The sequence below is a fragment of the Planococcus citri genome, chromosome 1 (genome assembly GCF_950023065.1).
Source record: "Planococcus citri chromosome 1, ihPlaCitr1.1, whole genome shotgun sequence".
NCBI lineage: Eukaryota > Metazoa > Arthropoda > Insecta > Hemiptera > Pseudococcidae > Planococcus > Planococcus citri.
Genome location: NC_088677.1, coordinates 14,356,419 through 14,381,959, shown reverse-complemented (window position 1 = coordinate 14,381,959; position 25,541 = coordinate 14,356,419). Strand labels below are relative to the sequence as shown.

Below are 25,541 nucleotides of genomic sequence, written 5' to 3'. Positions count from 1 at the left end.
CTCCTTACCCATAGTACTCGAGCAGACGAACGAATAATGTTATTATGACCAATCGTCCTTTCTTCAAAATTGAAGAGACAAACACAATTTAAAAATTCAAATTTAGGCACTTGAAATTCGGAAATTTTGAATCAAGTTTGTCCCATTAATTTTGAATATAGGCAATTGGTCATAATACCATTTTTGTTCACCTACTCACGTATTATGGGTTAGGTAAGGGTATCATTTGAATAATTCAACAATTTTTTTATTTTTGATGAATTTTTCAAAATTGATAAATTTCCGTTTTTGCGGAGCTCATAGCTCTTAATTTTACAAGATAGATAACTCATCTTTACGTATAACGTATTTGTTCCCTTCTATTCGAGTTGCATCTGTTGTGAAATTATCCCCAACGTTTCATTTAACACCCTTTATTCGTTGACTCGAATTTTAGTAATGCACTGGATAGGTTATGCAATCATACGTCAATTTCTGGAAACTCAATTTTTTCTGTGGGATTGGACCACATTTGGATTCTTAAAAATTTACTAAACATTCAAAAAAGAAATCTAGAAATTAAAATTTTGTCTGTGTGCATGCTTGCGAAAATTTATTTTGCATATTAAATTCAGTAAACTTAGAACTCAAATGAACAGTAAGTAACATTTTTTCCTGGATTCAATCGAATAATCACCATTCATCTTTTCATTTCATTATTTTCTTTCAATATCTCCCTAAATACATATATCAAACACTAAACGCAGACTTTTATGAAGGCAAAAAACCATCTCTTGATTTAGTTTCCAGAAAAACCACTTCCAGCTGCGTATAGCTTACAAAAATTTTCGTGAAATTCAGAGAGCATGAGTACAAAATTTCACTCTCTCACAATTACCTACTCAATGAGCAAAAGTGCAATGTTAATGCATTTAAAATGAAGGTGGCTCTTGTTTATACCTAGGCAGGTCCACCTACTAGTAATTTTTTGGAAATTGCCTAATTGAAAAATTTTTGAGGTTGTGGGGCCTTTTTTTATTAGTATCAACTTGCGAGTTTTTATGAGAAGAAAAATCGATGAAAATGTTAGATTTTCAACTCAGAATCATGTCGTACTAGAATTTACGTTTCTATATTATTGATCTAAAATTGAAGCTTGAGCTTTCTTAAAGATATAGGAAACAAAATTCTGATACAGAAATTGAGAATTGAAAAACTGTTACGGACTATGCTTGCTTTTTTTTTGGTGATTTTTTCCAATTTTTGGAGATTTCATTCACTTACAGAGAGTCCAACATTGTATGGGGGGGGGGAGACGAAAGCTTTTCTATCTTGGTTCTTGAATACTTAAAGTTAGTAAAAAAGTTATGAGTGTTCAAGTTCTGAAGAATCACCCCCAAAAATCCGTTCCTTCATACACAATAAGAATACGAGGCCGGTTTTATATGTTGTAAGCATGTAAGTAATAGTAGTAAGTATATCCTAACTTCTTTCTAATCGTTTCGTGTGATATGTGGTCATTGGTCAATTATCCCTGCATTTCAACCTTATTTTATAAGATACCAACAGCGCTCTTGCACTCGCTTCATGAAAATTGATAATTTCCGTTATTGAGTTCTTGATATTCAACAAAAATTTAATGAATCGTGACTCTTGGAATGTACAGGTGAGTTGAATGGAATTGTGACATGTTGCAGAAATTTTCAAGCAACACAAGTCGTTTGGCATTCCAATTTCAAAAGTAAAAGACTGATGATTCATTAAAATTTGAAAAACATTCTAATATCTTCAATTTATTTAGACATAGGTAATGAACAAAACACCGATAACATTCTCGAGAACTTTCTTCCATTTTGAAAGAGAAAGCAACAGCATTTGAAGCTCAATTTTTAAGAAAAACTTTACAGATAAGTAAGTCGAATACTTTGCTACGGATGCAAGATGAAAATGAAACTTCAAAATGATATAAGCATATCCCAACTTCATTCCACGAATTATTAAATCTCACTTACCTATATAGGTATAACTTTTACCCAAGTTAAAAATTAACATTAGAAAATAATTTCAATTTCGTTGCAGTCAATTGGATTCCACAAAGAGAAAAACCTAAAAATTACTCAATTACACATCAGATCAAACTACAGACGCTGTGCATATTTTTTTTCATTTCAGCAAATTTTTCAGAATTTGAATTTTCGGCGATTTTTTAAATTTTACAGCAATGAGGTACCTACCTACATACAAAAAGATGAAATTTTTTTTATGCCCTATTTTTGACCTCGTGAGCATATTAGATGACGGTTTACCTACATACCATCAGAAAAAATTGTGGGAAAAAATTTTACCCAGGTAACACACTTGACTAAATCTTAAAGACAAATAATCTGAATTAACAGGGGCTGAATTTCAATACAGCCGTTAGCAATCTTTTCAGATCTGCAAAACCCAAAAATCTCTTGGAGGTTCCAGAACAGTTCAAAACTACTACCAATCGATTCAGTAAGTCGAAGAGCCACACTTGAATTTTTAATAATTCAAAAGCTGTTGGCGTTCGTTAGCTTATCCAGTGACAGGAAATTACGATTTAATGATATCGACTAACTGATCACTCAAATAAACAGTATAGGTAAGTAAAATTTCTTCCTGGATTCCGCGAAGTACACACTCGTCGTTTTTTTCAATCACTGTTTTCTGCTGAAATGTTGACCCATTTTGATAGGTAGTCGTATCACAAATGTTGAACTCGAAATTTTTCAAATGTCTAAAAAACATTTTCGTCACAATATTTCAATTTATCGCGTATAATTTCAACTCCTTCTGAGCTAGTAATGACACTTTTTTCAAAAATCCTGGAAATAGGGATCCAATTTTGGGCTCAATATAATAGAAATATTTTCGATAAAATATCGGAATATGTCGCGAAATTTCATCAAAAATCACGACCCCGCTTCTATATCTCTCGTTCTGAAAAAAAGTTCAAGTCATTTCAACGTTGACTCCGCAAACTTCATTTTCCAATGTAAAAAAATTGTCATGATTTTTTCACTTTCAATGAAAGTTCTATTGGTCAATCATTTTGAGTTTCATATCTTTTTAAAATGTGCTTCACCGTCCCCCCACCCCTCCCTCAACAAATTTTTCGATTCCTGGAAACTTTTTCTCGAAAAATTTGACACCACTGCTGATTACAAGAAGGTTACTACTTTATGATCATTATTGCTTCTCAAGTTTCAATGTTTTTCAAATTTCAATTTTCCTCCATCATAGAGGTTGTCGAATGAAACGTGGGTGATAATCTCACAATACACAGATGCAATAGCTCAAGGAAACAAACATAGCACATTATTATGATAAGTTGCCTATCTTGTAAGATGAAGGAGCTATGTGCTCCGCCAAACCGGAAATTTACCAAGTTTGAAAATTTCATCATAAATAAGATGTTGAATCATTTAAATAATGCTCATAACCCATAGTACTCGAGTTAACGAACAAAAAATCTCATCATGACCAATTGCCTGTCCTCAAAATTTAAGGGACAAACTTGATTCAAAATTTTTCAGTTTTCGAGTGCCCCAAATGTGCATTTTTAAACTGTGTTTGCACCTTCAATTTTGAAGATAGACAGGTTGTCATTATAACTTGTTTTGTTTTCATCTACTCAAGTACCATGGGTTAGTGCATAATTTGAATAATACAATTAATATTTTCTTACTGTCTGCGAATTGAAGAAATTACACCGCATTTTTCGAACTAAAATTGACTGATTTTGAATAATTTTCCAATAATGAGAAAATGGTTGCATCTTTCAAGTGACTCCACTAACTCATAGTACTCAAGCAGGCGAACAAATCACTTCATGTTATTATACGACCAATCGCCTATCTTCAAAATTGAAGGGGCGACGCAATTTAAAAATTCAAATTTGGGAACTCAAAATTCGTAAATCTTGAATCAAGATTGCCCCTTCAATTTTGAAAATAAGCAATTGGTAATAATAACACATTTTGTTTATGGGCTCGAGTACTATGGATCAAGGACATTACTTACGATGATTTATAAACATTTTCTTACTGAGTGCAAATCGAAGATAAATTGCACCATTTTTAAATTGAAGTTTACCAATTTTGAACAATTCGTCAAAAATTAGAAAGTGTATGCAAATGATACCACTAACCTATAATTCTCCAGTAGACGAACAAAAAATGTTATTATGAAAAACCTGCCTACCTTCAAAATTGAAGGCGCCAATATACAATTATTCATCTAAACTAGTCATCATCACCCAAATAAAACAGTAGGTAAGTAAAAATTTTCCCTGGATTCCGTGAAGTAATACACGTACACTCATATTTTTTTCAATCTTAGATTTGTGCAGAGATTTTTACCAATTTTGATAGTTCGTATTACAATTTTTCAAAAATACCAAAAACCATGACAATAAGTAATATGTTGAACTCAAAATTTATCATATGTCCAAAAAACATTTTCGTCAGAATATTTGAATTTTTCGCGTAAGTATAATTTCAACTCATTTTTAGCAAATCGCATGGACCCAATTTTGGGTTCAAAATAATTGAAATATTTTCGAGGAGATGAGTATTAGAATATCTCGCGAAATTTCAATAAAATTCGCGAATCCGCCCCTCTATTTTGCCTCGAGTAAAAGCTCAAATAATTTTAAAGTTAACTACACGAACTTGATTTTCAGAAGTAAGTAAATGACCAGGTGACTGTACCTAATTCAATCGATGAAAACGAAACCATAAGAAAAGAAATTTCAATTTCTTCGCAGTCAATTTGCGTACTGCAAAGAGAAAAATCTAAAAATCACCAAAATACTCGTATAGGAATACACGATCCGGTCAAATCACAGGAACTGGGTATCATTTTTTTTTTTTACTTCGGCGAATTTTTGAGAATTTGAATTTATATGAACTGATGATAGGTAAGATAACAGTTTACAGTCCGATCAGAAAAAATGGTCGACTATTAGACAAACAAATTTCAAAAATTTTCACCAAACCCAACTGAAAAGATCTTAAAGACAAATAATCTGAATTAACAGGTTCTGACTTTCAATAAAGCCATTGGAAATATATTCATTATTCAAATCTGCAAAACACAAAAATCTGTTGGATGTTCCATAACAGTTCGAAACCTCCACCAATCGACTCATTAGGTTGAAGAGCCACACTTGAATTTTTAATAATTCAAAAGCAAAATAAAAAAATCGAATTTTGACCTGTTGACGTTCGGGAAGTTTGTCAGAATCTTTTCAGCTCATCTAGCGACAAGAAGTTAACTAATATACTAATGAAGTAACTGATCACTCAAATAAAGCGTAAGTAAGTAAAATTTCTTCCTGGATTCCGCGAAGTATACTCGTCGTTTTTTTCAATCACTGTTTTCTGCTGAAATGTTGACCCATTTTGATAGGTCTTATCACAAATGTTGAACTTGAGGTTTTTTTCACACGTCTAGAAAACATTTTCGTCACAGTTTCAATTTTTTGCGAAGGTATACCCACTCTCAACTCCTATTTTGCAAGTCGTATGACACTTTTTTCGAAAATCCTAAAAATTAACACCCAATTTTGGGTTTAAAATAATTCAAAAATGCTCAAAAAATATTTTCGAGGAAGTTTTAGAATATCTCGCGATATTTCATCAAAAATCGCAGCCCTGTCTTTCTACATATCTTGCTTTGAAAAAGATTCAAAACATTTTAATGTTGACTACTATGTACACGAACTTGATTTTCAGAAGTAAAAAAATTTCGTACCTAGTTTTTAACTTTTAAAAATGTTTAAGTAGTCAACTTTGAACGACTTTTACTAATTTTTGGGGCAGTACAGAGGAGTGGGGTAACAGATTTTGAACTTCTGCAATATTTTAAAATATTTTAAGAATGCTTTTAATATTTAACGAGCAAAAATAAGTGTTCAGGTGACTGTTGAAATTTTCAAAAGGCGCTGTATTATTATAAATCGATGAAAATGAAACTTCAATGTTATGTAAGCATATTATGCCAACTTCTTCCGCAGTTATTTAACCCCATTGGCCAATATGCTCCGAACTCACATTGAAAGAACAAAACGAGCACTGTCACTTCAACGAAATCTGTGATTGCTTTCGATTATATTGTTTGGAATATGATTCTGTAAAAACCAAGAACGATCTGCTATTGTATTTAAATGAAAGAATCGTATGTTTATTTGTGTAAGTACCTACCTATCTTTAGTGTAATTACCTGCCCAGTCGCGAGTGCTTGGCTAATGTCTGCTATTGTATATTATTTAAATGAAAGAACCGTATGTTTGTGTAAGTATCTACATATCTTTAGTGTAATTACCTGCCCAGTCACGATTGCTTAGCTTTAATCAGAAACCAACGAGTTTTGAGTCATTTCTCACTCGAATGTCATGTTTCCGAGACATCTCAACGAGTCGAGAACTTTTCTCATTCTGTTTAATTTATTCGAGTAGACAACGTGTTATTTTATTTCAAAATAAATTTCCTGTAGGTACCTATGAGTACCTAATTTTTTTTATCTTGGAAAATTTTTCCAAATTTGAATTTTCAGTTATTTCCTCCAAATTGAAATCTGGTAATCTTGAGATAGAAATCTGAAGTTAGTTTGTGCCTCATTTTCAACCTCTTGAGCTGATATGGTTGTAGTTTGGAGCTGTTCAGTAGTCACTTCACTCGCAGATTTTTGGATTTTCAATTCTGTGAAAATTGTCACAAAAAGCTTCAAAATGAAACTCGGTCCAGGTTTATAAATTCGTTATAAACGCCATTGAGATCTTTTTGATTATTTATGGGTGCGTGATTTTAAAATCTCATTTTTTTCTGTCAGTTCAAATACAAAATCTTATCAGATACAGAGAACTGGCTGAAGAAATATTAAACTTGAACCCCCCCCCCAAAAAAAAAATAAATTCAAAAATTCTCACTCAACACAATGGAAAGAATTCCAAAGACGAATAATCCAAATTAACTGGTGTTGATGTTTCATTTTATAGCCCCCTTTATGAAAATCATTTCAAATTTGGAAAATCCAAAAGAACTCTTAGAGGCTCCAAAACAGCTTGAAACCACCACCAATCGATTTAGTTTCGGTCTAGGTAAGTCGCTGAAGAAGAGTAGAATTAAAATTTTTGCATTCCACGTTAATTCCAGCAAACTCACATTTTTTCATGATATTGAACCACATTTGGATTTTGAAATTTGCTCTGTTGGTACTTTTGGAACGGTTTTTATGAATTCTGAAACAACAATTAGGGACGCAGATAATTCCAATAACGTTATTGACAAGTATAAGAACCCAAATGAACAGTAAGTAAGTAAAATTTTTTCCAGGATTCAATGAAATACATAGGTACGTACTATTCATCTTGTTATTTCATTTTTCTCTTTCAATCTTTCCCTATTAAGGATATCACTGATGAAACACAGTCTTATGAAGGCAAAAAAACTAGATAACTCTTATAAGCCATCTTGCTAACGTGTACCTAACTGAATAGGTAGGTACTTGTATGTTGTAAGCATGTAATTGAGGAGCTGAGAATCAAAACTCACATTTGCCACCATAAACGATTTTGAGAAAAACGCGAAAAACTGAGTTAGTAGTGTTGCCAGTTGAAAAAACTTATAATACCAAAATGAATCATTAGATAGCGCTACTAGCACACGATTCCGTGTGTTGGCTGATTTTCACCTAGCTCCCTTCTGCTTTAATATCCAGACAAAGAATGGCAAATGTGAGTTTTGACTCCAAGATTTGCGATCAAATTTTTTTTCACTGTTTTAATTACGACGATAGGGAATAGTTTGATAACAAGCTGAATTTTGGTACTCGGGGGTTTTTTGATACGCTGAACACGAATTTGGAGTGTCCAGGTGAATCCGGTGTACGCTTCCCCCTTTTTTGTGGACCTTAAGCCCCAAAATTTGTTTTTTTGCGTTTAAGTCCGAAAATATGCAATTTTATGCAAAATTTATGTTTTTTGGGTCGCAGAATACGAATTTGACAATATTTTTTTGTAGGGGTGGGGGATGAGGGGGCGAGGGGGGTGAGAAATTCAAAATTTGACTATAATGATGTGTGATATATCGAAATGTATGTTTTTGAGGGTGTAGATTACGAATTTGACAATATTTTTTTCGTAGGGGTCAATGGTGGGGGCTGAGGGGTGAAAATGGTTAAAAATTCAAAATTTGACTATAATGATGTGTGATATGTCGAAATGTATGTTTTCGAGGTTGTAGATCGCGAATTTGACAATATTTTTTTCGTAAGGGTTGATGGTGGGGGATGAAGAGGGTGAAAAATTCAAAATTTGACCATAATGATGTGTGATATGTCGAAATGTATGTTTTTGAAGGTGTAGATCACGAATTTGACAATATTTTTTTCGTAGGGGTGAATTGTGGGGGATGAAGGGGGTGAAAACGGTGAAAAATTCAAAATTTGACCATAATGATGTGTGATATGTCAAAATGTATGTTTTTGAAGGTGTAGAAAAGGTGAAGGGTGGGTGATGGAGAATTTTCTACTGGAGAGCCGTCAAAGTCCCTGGAAGAAAAAATTTGTAACATTTAAACAAAATTCACTATGATTTTTCACTATAATTGACTGTTGTGGACGCCGGGGCATTCGGGGGCAAAAATGGCAAATGACATCTTAAAATACACTATCTTCAGTACTAGCCCCTGGGATTTCCCGTGCATCTACGTGCAAAAATTTGTTCTATTCCTATGTATTTATGTAGCAGAGTAGGCAAAACACGGAGTTTTAACGTAAATTAAACCTCTATAATGACTTTATAACAACTAAAATCGAGTAAATTGATGAAAATTACTCACTTTCAGTTGAATTATTCATACTTGGTACATTTCGACATATCACACATCATTATAGTCAAATTTTGAATTGTTCACCGTTTTCACCCCCTTCGTCCCCCACAATTCACCCCTACGAAAAAAATATTGTCAAATTCGTGATCTACACCCTCAAAAACATACATTTCGACATATCACACATCATTATGGTCAAATTTTGAATTTTTCACCCCCTTCATCCCCCACCATTAACCCTTACGAAAAAAATATTGTGAAATTCGTGATCTACAACCACGAAAACATACATTTCGACATATCACACATCATTATAGTCAAATTTTGAATTTTTAACCATTTTCACCCCTCAGCCCCCACCATTGACCCCTACGAAAAAAATATTGTCAAATTCGTAATCTACACCCTCAAAAACATACATTTCGATATATCACACATCATTATAGTCAAATTTTGAATTTCTCGCCCCCTCACCCCCTCATCCCCCACCCCTATAAAAAAAATATTGTCAAATTCGTATTCTACGACCCAAAAAACATAAATTTTGCATATAAAACTGCATATTTTCGGACTTGAACGCATAAAAACAAATCAGGGGGCTTAAGGTCCACAAAAAAGGGGGAAGCGTACACCGGATTCTCCTGGACACCCCAAATTCGTGTTCAGCGTATCAAAAAACCCCCGTGTACCAAAATTCAGCTTATTATCAAACTTTTCCCTATGGAATTTTGCAAACAAAACTAAGTTTTGATTCTAACCCTTGGTTTTGAAGGTGAATTTCACACCAAAATGACTTTGATCCAAAAAAACCGAATATGTCACATTATAGAGTGTAAAACGGTATATCCAAATCTGCCATAAAACCGTATTTTTTTTTTGGCAAATGTGAGTTTTGATTCTCAGCTCCTCAATTGTACCTTAACTTATTTTATTATTCATCAAAAACTTCATGGATCGTCAGCCCTGAAACGTACGGATGAGTTGAATGGAATTGTGCCATGTTGGAGAAATTTTAAAGCATCACAAACAAGTCGTATTGCCATTCCAATTTCACAAATAAAATAGTACGATTTATATTAAAAGCACTATAAACTTATAGGCTCCAAACTCACTTTGAAAGAACAAAACGAGCACTGTCACTTCAGTGAAATCTGTGATTTCTTTCGATTATATTGTTTGGAATATGTTTCTGTAAAAACGAAGAAGCAAACTCCATCACTTTATTTAAATGAAAAAAATCGTATGTTTTTGTAAGTACCTATCTATCTTTAGTGTATTAACCTACCCAGTAGCAAGTGTTTGTCATTAATCAGTGACAATACGTTGAACTCAAAATTTTATACATGTCCAAAAAACATTTTCGTCAGAATATTTGAATTTTTCGACTCATTTTTAGCAAGTTGCATTACTTACACTTTTTCAAAAATCCTTAAAATTGGGACCCAATTTTGAGCTCCATATAAGTGAATTATTTTCGAGGAAATATTGGAATATCTTGCGAAATTTCACCAAAAATTGCAACCCTGCTTCTCTTATCTTGTCCTGGAAAAACATCAAATCATTTCAATGTTGACTACGCGAACATGATTTTAAGAAGTGAAAAATTTTTCGGGGGTTTGTGCATTCAAATAAGTTTTAGCAGTCAACATTAAACGACTCCAACTTATTTTTGGAGCAATACGGAGGAGTGGCCCAATTGACAAAAATTTGGATAAAAATGCTAGATAATAGCTAGCTAATCACGCTACAATTGCGCTAGCGCACTAGCGTGATTTTGGGACTCTCTGCTAGCTTTTTTTCGCCAGTGTTTCACGCTAGAAAATCACTAGCAAAAAGCTAGCGTGTTCGTTAAAAGAAAGCGAGCCTCAGCTAGGAAAAAGCTAGCAGAAAGCTAGCGTTTTGTGCAGTTTTCGGATTTTTTTGAGCGATAAAAACGCTAGCAGAACATGTTGCTTCTTTCTCAGCTCGCTATACGCTAGCATTCCACTAAACAAAATAATAATCACCCATTAAAGTCAAAATTTTATTTTCAAAAATTAAAAGAGTGGGGTTAGGTACCTTCAATTTTGAGAATTTCTTCACGTCTGAATTCCCCTTATCACAACGAATTTTTCAAGACCTAATTTACATACGAAAATTTTCCTACCTAATTAACGGGGATTCGAACCAGCAACCCTATGTTCCTAACTACCTACGCTTAACGACATGGCCACGACGGAGATATTTGATTCAGGCCCTCCAAGTATTGATTGGTGTATCACTGTACAAGTTTGTAATGTGGCATTGATTGGATTGCAGTGTGTGAATCAGTGTTTCTCATTGCAAATTTTTTAAAGAAGAATGTTCATTATCAATCATTTATCTATAAATTGAATTTTCAGTTAGGTAGGTAGACCTACCTACTTAAAACCTCAATAAAAAATTGAAAAATATCCATCATAGTCCAGGAAAATTGGACAAAAAAAAGGGTCATTAGGAAACGTGAGGTAGAAAGCTTAAAATTGGTATACCGGTCCATTTTTATGTGCTGAACACGAATCCGATGAGTCCCCGCTCGTCCCTGGTGAGCGTTCTCCCCTATTGTGGATCTAAGCCCCCCAAACCAGTTTTTTGCAATTTTCTCCCCCGCATTGCATTTTAGCGAAAAATATGTGGTTAGATAAAAGAATCTACGTCAAATTTCCGATCTAGTTATATATCAACTTTCCTTCCACCCCCAAGGGGGCCGGAGCTGGAACCATTCAAATGAGAGGGGTTGTCTAAAAAACACAAAAAAACTATCGGCGCATAGGAGGGGTGAAACGGCCCACCGAGAGCGTTCGGGTTGATACTAGCATGGAAAGTGGGTACCATAGAGAAGCTACCGCGTGAAAAATTTTAGATCCACACCACCTCCCCTTTTTGGGAACCCCCCTTTTTTGAAATTTCAATAACACTTTTCTCAGCTCCATTTCAGCCGATTTTGAAAATTTTTCTGGAAGGTATGTATATCCTTGGTAGGTATCTCCACAAAAATTTTCAACCCCATATTTACCACTCAAAATGGCTGTTTTTTTCATTTTTTTATGCCTGTTAACAATCAAGATTGCGAGGTACACTTTTGGAAACACGTTTTTTGGATGTATTCTTGACCCTCAGACATCATATACTATATTCGAAATTTTTTCTTTGGTGCGCCGTGGTGAAAAACTTGGGATAATGTATTGTAGAGGGATGGGGGGTGAAATGGGAATTTTGAGAAAAATGATTATCAATGAGTAGGGTATCGTTTTCATATGATTCAATACCGCTGAGCACGAATATGACCTCAGATTTTCTGCTACACTCACCTACCCCTCTCCAGAGTCCCTCAGCCCCCCTCAATTTTCACGATTTTTGAAATAAAGTTGTATTGATGACATTGGTTTTGTTGCTATGGGAAAATTACATAAGTGCATTGTTATTGTACATAAAATTTCTCGTAGAATGAGCTAGAGCACATGACTCCCCCCGAGGGGGTGGACCCTTGATTTTTTTGCTACACAGAAAACGTTACAAATCTGTATGTGTACTGCACTGTATAGGTATACAGAGCATATGTGGCATAATAATATTCATGATAACTGTAACTTGAGTACGTATGATAAAAAAAGTAAAGAATGTTATGAGGGGGAGCCATGTGCTGTAGCTCATTCTACGAGAAATTTCATGTACAATAACAATGAACTTATGTAATTTTCCCATAGCAATGAAACCAACATCTCAAAATAACTTTATTTCGAAAATCATGAAAATTGAGGTGGGCTGAGGGGCTCTGGAGAGGGGAAGGTGAGTGCAGCAGAAAATCCTAAGTCATATTCGTGCTCAGCGGTATTGAATCATATGAAAACGATACCCCACTCATTGATAATCATTTTTCTCAAAATTCCCATTTCACCCCCCATCCCCCTACAATACATTATTCCAAGTTTTTCACCACGGCGCACCAAAGAAAAAATTTCGAATATAATATATGATGTCTGAGGGTCAAGAATACATCCAAAAAACGTGTTTCCAAAATTGTACCTCGCAATCTTGATTGTTAACAGGCATAAAAAAATGAAAAAAAAAACGGCATTTTGAGTGGTAAATATGGGGGGAGGGGGTTGAACCCAACAATGTTTCATTAAAATTTCAAAAATCCAAGGGCAGGGGCATTTTATCTATTTTACTCTGGAATACCCTTTGAAAACAAAGACTATAACCGTAATCATGTGATTGTGACGTCATGCGTCATGAGTAGGAAAGCTAGCAAAAATTCACTCGCAGATCGCTAGAATTACACGAGCAAATCTAAGCATTTTCAAACTAGCTCAAGTGCGCGAGATGATCGCTTGCTTTACGCGAGCATAAAACGAGCAAATCTAACCATTTTTAAAGTAGCTGAAATGTGCTAGATGATCGCTAGCTTTTTGCGAGCATCTGAAACGCTAGCTTACAATCGCTAGTAAACTGCTTGATTTGCGTAAGGAAGGAAATGTTGCTAGCTGGAAATCGCGAGAAATTCGCCAGATAAACGCGAGTCAGCGAGGTAAACGCGAGGTTCCGCTAGCAAAACGCTTACGATTTTGTCAATTGGGGGGGTAACGGTTTTTGAACTTCCGCGATTATAAAATATTTTAAGAGTGTTTAATGACCAGGTGACTTGCTATTAATCGATGAAACCAGAACTTCAAAGTTATGTAGGCATATCTCATCTTCTTTCCGCAGTTATATAACCCCATTAGCCATATAAGCACCAAACTCACTTTGATAGAAAGAAACGAGCACTGTCACTTCGCTAAAATCTGTGATTTCTTCTAAAAAACAATCATCGCAAAGGTTACATGCGAAAGTTCATCAAGTACCTTAGGTAATAAGAGTATATTATGTACTTTTACGTAAGATGAGTGAAAAATAAACCAACTCACCGAAGTAATCGCCGAGCAGAGACAGAACCACGATGTTTCGTCTTCTCTTCGATGAAGATTTTCGCCTCATCTACGAGGATCTCGTTCCAAAAAAAAAAAGACGAACCGAATTACTCGAACATTATTTTTATACGAATACGAATCATAAACGATCGACGTAAATTCCGCGTACAACACGTTAAAGATTTACGTAACAAAAATTTCAGCTAGTAACTTAGGTATACCTATACTCGAAATAGGTACTTCGGTTACCTACGCAAATAGGTACTTAATGACGACATTAATAAGAAACAAATTCACTGATATTACGAAACGTGGTAAAAAAATTCGAATTCCCAAAACAATATTTCAACCAATTCAACCTTTTACGCGAAAAAATTGGAAAAATTCCGATTCAGAATTGGCTATTTGTAATTAAAAACCGAACAAGTCGCGTCGTCAACCATACTAAGTATTTCTCGATCATACTAATACGAGAATCAAGTCGAAACTGAACACGAATTACGTAGAATTTATTCGTCTTCACAATAGAGTTGCTCATAGGCAGAGACAAGAATCGAATGGCAAAGGTGTTATCTTATCGTAATTCCGAAAAAAACCCCAACTCGAAGGCTGCATCGAACGAAGCCATTTGGATAGTTGTAGCTAAATGTATGATAACGTACTCGTTCAACGAAATATCGATACCGAGTGCCTCGTAACTCTTACTCCTCCCTTTCTTCTACATTTACACGAAAATTCTGGTACCAAAGTACTCGAAAAGTCGAGACTAGATACCCATATTGAATAGAAAATTACTCAGCATACAACATGGATACCATAAAAATGGGATTGAAGAAGAGTGGATATCTGAATCATGCTCATTGCTCACGTCATCTCATTTAGAACGAATTTGAGTCAATTTCAAACCGATACAAATTCTAAACCGAACCATATTGCAGGATTTTTGTCGCCAAAATATCCATCTCGAGCCATAATAGGTATTCGTACTTGCAGCATTTTCTCACATTTTTCACGTTCACAAATTCGAAAGAGGACTTTCTGAGAGTTTTTTTTTACTCGTTTTTGAATAAATAGGTACCTATCATGTAAAGAATATCTTGGCAGTATTTTCTGACAATTTACCTCCCAAGTCCCAACAACTCCTCTCACGAAAGCTCTCACAGAAAAGGCAAGGTAGGTATACTTGGATATCATTTCAGAAATAAAACATCAATTTCTGAAAACTCTCTCTCAACACTAAAAAATTAATAAAATTAATCAGTACTGAATGGTCTTAACGAAGGTCAATTTTTTGTCGTATTACTTTATTCGAACTGGAGAGTAGAATAGAAGTTAAGTAGGATTCGAGTAATTGCACAATCGTTATTTCGATTTTTCAATTCTGGAAATTTGCATTCAAAGTGGTCATGAAATGTAAGAGAGGGACAAGGGGATTACGTAGCAAGTAAAAAATATGTCATTGGGAATAGTCTCATAATCTGGACAAATGATGCAACATCAGCTGTTGCACTGACCTTGATACTTTTGTAATGAAAAAAACAAAAACATATCCTCTATTCAAAAAAAAAAAAAAAAAAAAAAAACAGAAAAATCGTAGCAGCGAAATTCAACTACTGCAGAGGGTGGTGAATGAGGTATTTCGGAATACGTAAGTAATTTTTAAACTATGGTTATCACTCAGTTATCAGCAATAAAGAGTCACAGGTATGGCAAGGATTCTTTTGAAATGATCATTTGGCAAATCAGAAAACTTTCTCACAAATTCGCATACATTTTTCGATCATCAATTTTGGTGCCGAAGTCCAAAATTAAAGTGAGAAAGCAAATTTTGGCAGAAAAAATCGATTAGTTTCGAACGATTGATTTTTTAAATTAATAAGGATTGCGTGATGGAAAAAATTAGGTAGAAATATTGAAAACTTCAATATGAGAGCAGAAAATCAGGTAAATGCTTATTTGACCCCTATTTTTACGTACCATATCCTTTGGAAAAGTTGAAAAAACCCTTTCACTCGATAAAATGAATTCCTCACAAAAAAATCAAAATTCTAAAAGATTCAAAAAATGAACGAATTTTTATTTTTTTGTTGCGAGTGTAATTTTCATCAACTTTTTCATGAAATACGTCAGAAAGAGGTCAAAATAAGACAACTGAATAAATTTGAACTTTTTTTTCATGTTTGGAATTGAAAATTGAATTTTTTCGAATTTTGATTTTTTTGTGATGAGTTCATTTTATTGAGTGAAAGGGGTTTTTCAACTTTTTCGACAGATACGTGAAATTAGGGGTCAAATGGGTCAATTTTACATATAAAAACTTTTTTTCATGTTTTAAATCAAAAAATCGCATTTTTTCGCAAACTTTGAATTTTTTTAAATCGACATTGCAACATGTTACCATCCCAATTTTTTAATAAGTCATTCAGCATGAAAAGTTGTTCGTAATATATTTTTTTCAGAATTTTTGAGAGTCGGAACGATATAAAAACTACGTTTCGAAACTTTTTGAGCTAATTTTTTGTGCAAAAAAAAGTGGCAACACTGATTTTAATGATATCACTAAAAAGCCTCTCAAAACCACTAACTATGAGGAAAAGTTCCATTTTGGTAGGTATCGCGGTTATTGAGTAATCCACTGCTGAAATGGATAGTATTTTAGGATCACTAAAAAATTTGACACCCCCTGGCTGCCTTTGAAAATGAGCTAGAGGGCTGCGATTTGCGCCATTGGTCATCCCTTCGAAAGGTCTTTCCACGGGAAAAATTTCAAAAAAATCGCCGAACCCCCCCTACCACTTCTTGGTCCAATTGACGTGGAATGACCTGTCTTTATTTTTTATTTTTCAACATGGACCTATCTGAATTTCTCGCCGTATGCTTTATTCCAACTTCATTCCACAAATTATTTAATCCCACTTTTACTATATAACTTGTACCCAAGTTTGAAATTAACATTGAAAAACAATTTCAATTTCTTCGCAGTCATTTGGATTCTGCAAAGAGAAAACTCTAAAAATTACTCAATCAAAAATACACCATCAGGTCCAACTACAGACGCTGGGTATAATTTTTTATTTAGTTCAGTGAATTTTGAAGAATACAATTTTTGGTAAAGATTCGACAGCAATGTAGACCAATGAATTTCAAACATATTCACCAAACCCAACTGAAAAGATCTAGAAGACAAATAATCTGAATTAACAGGTGCTGAATTTCAAGACAACCATTAGCAATCTTTTCAAATCTGCAAAATCCAAAAATCTCTCGGATAAGGTTCCAGAAAAATGGTTCGAAACCTCCACGAATCGACTTAGTGTAAGTCGAAGAGCCACACTTGAATTTTTAAAAATTCAAAAGAAAAATTAAGAAACCAAATTTTTACCTGCTGGCGTTTGGGACGTTCTTCAGAGCCTTTTTAGCTTATCCAGTGACAAGGAAAATTTCGATTAAGTAATTAATGATATCTATAGTAGGTACTAACTGATCACTCAAATAAACAGTAGGTAAGTAAAATTTCTTCCTGGATTCCGCGAAGTACACACTCGTCGTTTTTTTTCAATCACTGTTTTCTGCTGAAATGTTGACTCATTTTCATAGGTCGTATCACAAATTTTGAACTTGAAATTTTTCACGTGTCTAAAAAACATTTTCGTCGCAATATTTCAATTTTTTACATATAGGTACTCTCAACTTCTTTTTAGCTGGTCGTTTGATACTTTTTTCAAAAATCCTAAAAATCGTGACCCAATTTTGGGCTCAAAATAATTGAAATGTTTTCGAGGAGATATTAGAATATATCGCGTTTCAACAAAAATCGCGACCCGTGCCCCTCCATCTTGCCTCGAACAAAATCTCAAATCATTTTAAAGTTGACTACACGAACTTAGTTTAACAACGTAAAATAATAATTAGGTAAGTATAAAAAAAAACAAAAAAAAAAACACGCAGAAACTAAAATTGATACCAGGTATAGGTACTTCCAATGAACAATTTCAAAATAGAAGAGTTCGCGCGTTTTTAAAATATATAAACAGATCACCCAAGTAAACAGTAAGTAAAATTTTTTCCTGTATTCCGTAAAATACACACTCGCCTTTTTTTTTCAATCTCTGTTTTCTGCTTAAATAAGTCGTATTACAATTTTTCAAAAATACATACCAAAAATCATTAGGTACCTATGCTTGTAAATGGGTAATACTTTTGTTTATCACTTTATTTTATACAATTTGTAATCACCTACTCGTATTCTTATGTATTTTTTTTGTATACATATACCGACGACCTAACTACGTATTTCTTGTAATACGATTGTAATTACAAATTAAGCTTAAAATTCTTCACATGTACAGAAAACATTTTCGTCAATATATTTGAATATTTATGTCGTTTATAATTTCAGCTCACTCGCACGACTCTTTTTCAAATATGAATTAACAGGTGCTGAATTTCAGTATAGCCTTCAGCAATCTTTTCAAATCTGCAAAACCCAAAGGACAAAAATCTCTTGGAGGTTCCAGAACAGTCCGAAATCTCCACCAATCGACTCAGTAGGTCGAAGAGCCACCACTCTTGAATTTTTTAAAATTCAAAAGCAAAGTTAAGAAACCGAATATTAACCTTTTTATCAACTGAACTGATCACTCAAATGAAGAATAAGTAAGTAAAATTTCTTCCTAGATTCCGCGAAGGACACATGCTCGTCGTTTTTTTCAATCACTGCTTTCTGCTGAAATGTTGACCCATCAAATGTTGTACTTAAAATTTTTCACATGTCTAAAAAACATTCTCTTCGCAATATTTCAATTTATCGCGTATAATTTCAGCTAGCCATAATTATGACACTTTTTTCAAAAATCCTGAAAATCGGGATCCAATTTTAGGCTCAATATACTTACTTAATAGAAATATTTTCGAGAAAATATTGGAATATCTCGAGAAATTTCATCAAAATTCTCGACCTCGCTCTTCTATGATCATTTGCTTCTCAAGTTTCAATATTTTTCAAATTTCAAATTTCCTCCATCATAGAAGTTGTCGAATGAAACGTGAGCGATAATCTCACAATACTTAGATGCAACTCGAGGAGACAAACATAATTCTGATAAGTTGCCTATCCTGTAAAATGAAGGAGCTATGTGCTCCGCCAAACCGGAAATACCAATTTTGAAAGAATTCATCAAAAATAAGAAAATGTTGGATCATTCAAATGATGTCTCTGACCCATAGCAATCGAGTGTACGAACCAAAAATTTAATTATGATCAATTTCCTGTCTTCAAAATTGAAGGGGAAAACCTGATTCAAAATTTCCAAATTTCGAGTGCCTCAAATTTAAGTTTTCAAACTCTGTTTGCGCCTTTAATTTCGAAGAAAAGCAGTTCGATCGTCACAATAATTAGTTTTATTCATCTATTCGAGTACCATGTGTTGAGAGCATTTTCTGAATGATATGTACAAGCATTTTCTTACTGTCTTGGAATTGAAGAAATTACACCATTTTTTGGACTAAAATTAACCGATTTTGGATAATTTTCCAATAATGAGAAAACGTTTGTATTTTTTAAATGAATCCTAACTCATAGTACTCAAGCAGACGAAAAAATTACATAATGTTATGTACCAGCAATCGCATATTATTTTCAAAATTGAAGGGGCGATACAATTTTAAAATTCCAATTTGGGAACTCGCAATTCGTAAATTTTGAATCAAGATTGCCCCTTCAATCTTGAAGATGGGCAATTTGGTAATAATAAAACTTTTTGTTTGATGGACTCGAGTACTATGGATCAAGGGCATTACTTAAATGATATAAACATTTTCTTACTGTGTGCAAATTGAAGAAATTGCATCATTTTTTCAACTGAAATTCACCAATCGCTGACGCTGTGCTTTCATGGATGGAAATGACAGAACAATTCGTAAATTAACCACATGCGACGTGAAACATGTAACCATTCCACAAGTGAAACAATAAACTGATCACCTAAATAAACAGTAAGTAAGTAAAATTTCTTCCTGGATTCATTGGAGTACACACTCATTTTTATTTCAGTCACTGTTTTCTGCTAAAACGTTGACACATTTTGATAAATGATAAGGTAGTATTACAATTTTTTCAAACATACCAAAAACCGTAACAAGATGAACATAAAATCCTAAACATTTCCGTCAAAATATTTCAATTTCTCGCGTATAGTTTCAACACTCATTTTTAGCAAGTTGCATAACACTTGTTCACAAAACCTAAAAATTGCCACCCAATTTTGGGCTCAAAATAATTGAAATATTTTCGAGCAGATATTACATAGAAAATGTCGCGAAATTTCATCAAAAATCGCAACCCCGCTCCTCTATCTTGCTGTGAAAAAAAGTTTAAATCATTTTAACGATGTATACTGATTTGAAAATTACCAAATGTCTTCCTGGATTCATTAGAGTAAGTATACATTTTTAACCCAAATACAAAAAAAACGTTCAAAAAAGTTGCTTAATGTACGTGTTATCAAGAAAAACATTACAGATATTCGCCCCGATGAGTCGTTTTTATCCTTTTTTTGTTTCAGCTAGCAATGAGAGAAAGAGTTGTATCAGAGTTTCAAATTTGCCATGATTTTTTTTACCTTTTTAATAATTAAAAACTGAAGAAAGGGAGTGGGGCTCCAATTTTTGAACTTTTTGGACTTTTTTACATTCTGACATTAACGCGGCGTAAATTTGTTTAAATCTTCATTCTCTTCGTTCCTCTCATTTCAAAAAAAAAGTCAGATCAAAAAATTGACTGTAAGATACATATTTGAAAAAAATTGATCAGATCTAACTGAATTTGAGCGGATTCAATTGAATCTGATTAGATGCAATTTTGATCAGACTATGATCTGACCAAATCACATCACAATCATGCAATTATTTTTCCATTGAATATTATTGAAAAAAAGTTTTAAAATGTTTAATTAAATTTTGTAAATTCGGGGAAATGATGGATGAAATTGACCAGGTACATTGGTACAACTTCATGTTCTCATCACTGTTACCGAGTACCTAAGAACATTTTTGAAAACCAGTGCGAAATTGATGAAATTTAATAAAATAAGATTTACAAATTGGAAAATCGAAGCACTGAGCCTGGTTCGGAAATTGATTTTTGAATTTGTAAATATTGCTTCATTAGTAGGTACATATTTTACCAAGTTCACGCTGGTTTTCAAAAATTTCTCAGGTACCTACTCGATAATAGTGATGAGAACATGAAGCTGTAGGTACTCTCGTTAATTCCATCATATTATATGTATTAATTTGAAACCAGTTTTAAATTCAGGAATTGTGAAGTTATCCAATGGTGTAACATATGTGTGTTTGGTTGATGGAAATGACAGCTGATTGAACTTTTTTAAAATTGGCTTCTTTTTTTTCAAAAACATGGACCGATTTGAATTTTTCGCCGTATGCCATCAACACAACCTATCTAACAAGATATTGAGACGAAAATGAAACTTGAAATTATGTAAGCATATCTCAACTTCATTCCACAAATTATTTAATCTCACTTACTATATTACTTGTACCCATGTTTAATATCAACATTGGAAAACAATTTCAATTTCTTCGCAGTCAACTGGATTCTGCAAAGAGAAAACTCTAAAAATTACCCAATCAAGAATACACCATCAGGTCCAACTACAGACGCTGGGTATATATATTTTTTTTATTTCAGTGAATTTTGAGGAATACAATTTTTTGTGAAGTTTCAAATTTGACGGCAATGTATAGACCAATTTCGAAGTACTAAATAACTAATCACTCAAATAAACAGTAGGTATAGGTAAGTAAGGTTTCTTCTTGGATTCCGCGAAGTAAGTACACACTTGTCGTTTTTTTCAATCACTGTTTTCTGCTGAAATGTTGACTCATTTTCATAGGTCGTATCACAAATTTTGAACTTGAAATTTTTCACGTGTCTAAAAACACATTTTTGTCACAATATTTCAATTTTTTACATATATACCTACTCTCAACTTCTTTTTAGGTAGAGTCGTTTGATACTTTTTTCAAAAATCCTAAAAATCGTGACTCAATTTTGGGCTCAAAATAATTGAAATGTTTTCGAGGAGATATCATAGAATATCTCCCGAAATTTCAACAAAAATCGCGACCCGTGCATCTCCATCTTGCCTCGAACAAAAGCTCAAATCATTTTAAAGTTGAGTACACGAACTTGATTTTCAAAAGGAAAAAAATTGTCGTGGTTTTTAACTTTCAAAAAAGTTCTAGTATTGTCTTTCAAACGATTCTAACTCATTTTTCGAGCAACACAGAGGAGTGGGGTAAAGGTTTTTGAACTTTCGCGATCTTAAAATTTGCCGAATTTAAGCGATGAAAACAAAACTTCAAACTTGGCCATACGATAAAAGAGACTGAAAATGAAAGTGAACGGGGTACCGACGATGAGAAGAACCAAGCATTACATTTTATAATGCAACAAGTGAAACATACCCTCGTCAATTTAATCAAGGGCGATACCCCTTATGAATTTCTTCAATCGATGAAAGATCTGTGGCAGCAAAGAACGAAATCGCAAATCTGCGCAATGAAAACATGTTATGTAAGCATATCCCAACTTCATCTCACAGTTATTTAACGCCATTGACATAACTTTTACCCAAATTTTAATACAACGTAAGAAAAGCAATTTCAATTTCTTTGTAGCCAATTTAGGCGCAGCAAAGAGAAAAATCTAAAAATCATTCAATCAGGAATACACGACTAGTTCAAATCACAAGCGTTGGGTATCATTTTTTATTATTTCAGCGAGTTTTTGAGAATTTGAATTTTTAGCGATTTTTCAAATTTGACAACTATCAGGTAAAATGTTGAAGTAGATTTATGCTCTATCTTTGACCTCTTGAACTGATTACTCAATTCCTAGAACTTAAACTGATTACCCAAATAAGTATGTAAAATTTCTTCCTGGATTCAGAAAAGTATACAAAAACAGTACGAAGAGAAAGGAGTTTTTCTGGGCAAAGCCTAGTAAGAGAGCTTCAGAGAGCTCCCCCTCTCCCTGAAGTTGAAAAATAATAACCGTCGGTGTTTCTTCTTTTTTTTTTCAAATAGTGATAGGTATTACTTACCTTCTTGAAAATGGCTTATAAAACAAAAAACCGCCAAGTTGAAAAAAAAGGACATCAGAAAAATAAAACAAGTGCTTATTAAGATGAAAATAATACTTAAAATTATGTAAGCATATCCCAACTTCATTCCACAACTTATTTAATCCCTTTTACTAAATAATATTTATCCAAGTTTAAAATTAATGAAAAACCTGAAAATTACCCAATCAGGAATACACAATACACATCAGGTCAAACTACAGAAGCTGGGGATAATTTTTTCTTTATTTTAGCAAATTTTTGAGAATTTGAATTTTTTAACGATTTTTTCAAATTTTACAGTCAATGAGGTACAAAAAGCTGAAGTTTATTTGATGCCGACCTCTTGAAGTGATTAGATGATGACGGTTCACAGTCCCATCAGCAAAAAATTGTGGACTCGAGTAGGCTAACAAATTTCAACATTTTTTTTGACAAAATCTCAAAAACAAATAATCTGAATTACCTAACAGGTGATGAATTTCAATCATAGCCATTTGCAATCTCTTCAAATCTGCAAAACCCAAAAATTTCAAAGAAGTTCCAGAACAGTTCGCACTTTCACGCGAATCGACTCGGTAGGTCGAAGAGCCACACTTGAATTTTTAATAATTCCAAAGTAAAATTGAGAAACCGAATTTTGATCTGCTGATGTTTGGGACGTTCTTCAGAACCATTTTAGCTAATCCAGTGACAGGAAATTACGATTAATGATAATAAATGTTGTTTCAAAGTACCAACTGATCACTCAAATAATCAGTAGGTAAGTAAAATTTCTTCCTGGATTCCGCGAAGTACACACTCGTCGTTTTTTTCAATCACTGTTTTCTGCTGAAATGTTGACCCATTTTGATAGGTCGTATCACAAATGGTGAACTTGCAATTTTTCACAAGTCTAGCAAACGATATTATCAAAGAGCAAAAATTTAAAAAGTTGGCACCACTGCTGATTACAAGAAGGTTATTACTTTATGAACACTGAAATTGCTTTTCAAGTTTCAATTTTTTTCAAATTACAACTAAAATTTACCGATTTTGAAAAATCTACCAATATGTGATAAAAAAATGTTTCTATCATTTAAATGACTCTCCTTACCCATTGTAGGTACTTAAGCAGACGAACAAATAATGCTGCTATGACCAATCGTCTATCTTCAAAATTGAAGGGACAGACACAATTTAAAAATTCAAATTTGAGCACTTGAAATTCGCAAATTTTGATTCAAGTTTGCTCCATCAATTTTGAAGATGAGCAATTGGACATAATAATATTTTTATTCACCTACTCACGTATTATAGGTTAAGGGCATCATTCAAATGATTCAAAAATTTTCTGATTTTCAACGAATTTTTCAAAATTGATTTCGGCGTTCTTAGCTCCTCAATTTTATAAAATCGACAACTTATCATTACATACAACGTTTTTTGTTCGTCTACACAAGTTGCATTTAGTGTGAAATTATCCCCAACATTTCATTGAACACCCTCTATTCGTTGACTCGAATTTTAGGACGCACTGGATAGGTTATGCACTAATTTGAAAATTGAAAAAAATAAATAAAAGTTTATATCCAGCAATCTCACGTCCTGCTCAAACTTTGCCAGTAGACTCCCCTCACCTTGGGAATTCAATATGGCAGCTCATATTAAAAGTCACGTCCTCGATGAACTGATCACTCAGGTAAACACTTGAACAGTAAGTAAAATTTCTTCCTGGATTCCGTGAAGTGCACACTCGTCTTTTTTTTTTAAATCTCTGTTTTGTGCTGAAGTAGGTCGTACTTTTAAAGTTGACTATGAGTACATTACTGTTTTTTTTCAGCAGTAAAAGATTTCATTCAATTTTTAAAAGTTTTCAAGATTGTTTTTAATATCAACAGGTAAAAATAAGAGTTCGAATGACTGTTGAAATTTCTATAAGGCGCTGTACCATCAATCGATGAAAATTAAACATCCAAGATATCAAGTTTTATTAGAGAATTCAAAAGACGTATCGGAGGCTCCAGACCAGCTTGAAATCATCACCAATCGATTTACCTAATACTTATAGGTCGAAAGAAGAGTACAATCAAAATTCTTGCTTTCTACGTCAATTTCTGCAAACTCAAATTTTTCTATGGGATTGAACCGCATTTGGATTTTTAAAAATTAATGATAGCATTTGTCTCAGATCTTAAATTCAGTAAACGAACTCAAATGAACAGTAAGTAAAATTTCTTGCTGGATTCAATCAAGTAGGTACCATTCATCTTTTCATTTTACTTTTTTCTTTCAATCTCTCCCTAAATACCTGTACCAAACACTAAGTATATAAACGCTGACTTATGAAGGCAAAAAAAAAAACACAACTCTTGATTTAGCTTCTAAACAGAACACTTCCAGTTGCGTATAGCTAACAAACTTTTTTGTGAAATTCAGAGTGCATGAGTACAAAATTTTACTCTCTCACAATCACTCAATGAGTAAAAGTGCAATGTTCAGGCATTTGAAATAAAGGTTACTCTTTTTTATACCTATGGGTAGGTCCACCTACTAGGTAGTAGGTATAGTAATTTTTGGTAAGGTAAATTACCTAATTGTAGAATTTTTGAGGTTGTTGGCTCTTTTTCATTATCTTGCGGGTTTTT

At 33.5% G+C, this 25,541-nt stretch overlaps 2 protein-coding genes across 2 annotated transcripts in view; one reads left to right on the top strand and one right to left on the bottom strand.

Moving 5' to 3' along the window:
• Window positions 1-14,242, bottom strand: part of LOC135847977 (uncharacterized) — a 746,225-nt gene extending 731,983 nt beyond the window's left edge. The window contains exon 1 of the mRNA XM_065367729.1: window positions 13,766-14,242. The gene's annotated coding sequence lies outside the window, so the exon portion shown is untranslated. The remainder of the gene's footprint in view (window positions 1-13,765) is intronic.
• A 10,305-nt stretch (window positions 14,243-24,547) lies between these two features.
• Window positions 24,548-25,541, top strand: part of LOC135850023 (tubulin beta chain-like) — a 51,259-nt gene continuing 50,265 nt past the window's right edge. The window contains exon 1 of the mRNA XM_065370712.1: window positions 24,548-24,595. Coding sequence (XP_065226784.1) covers window positions 24,548-24,595 — 48 coding nt within the window. The remainder of the gene's footprint in view (window positions 24,596-25,541) is intronic.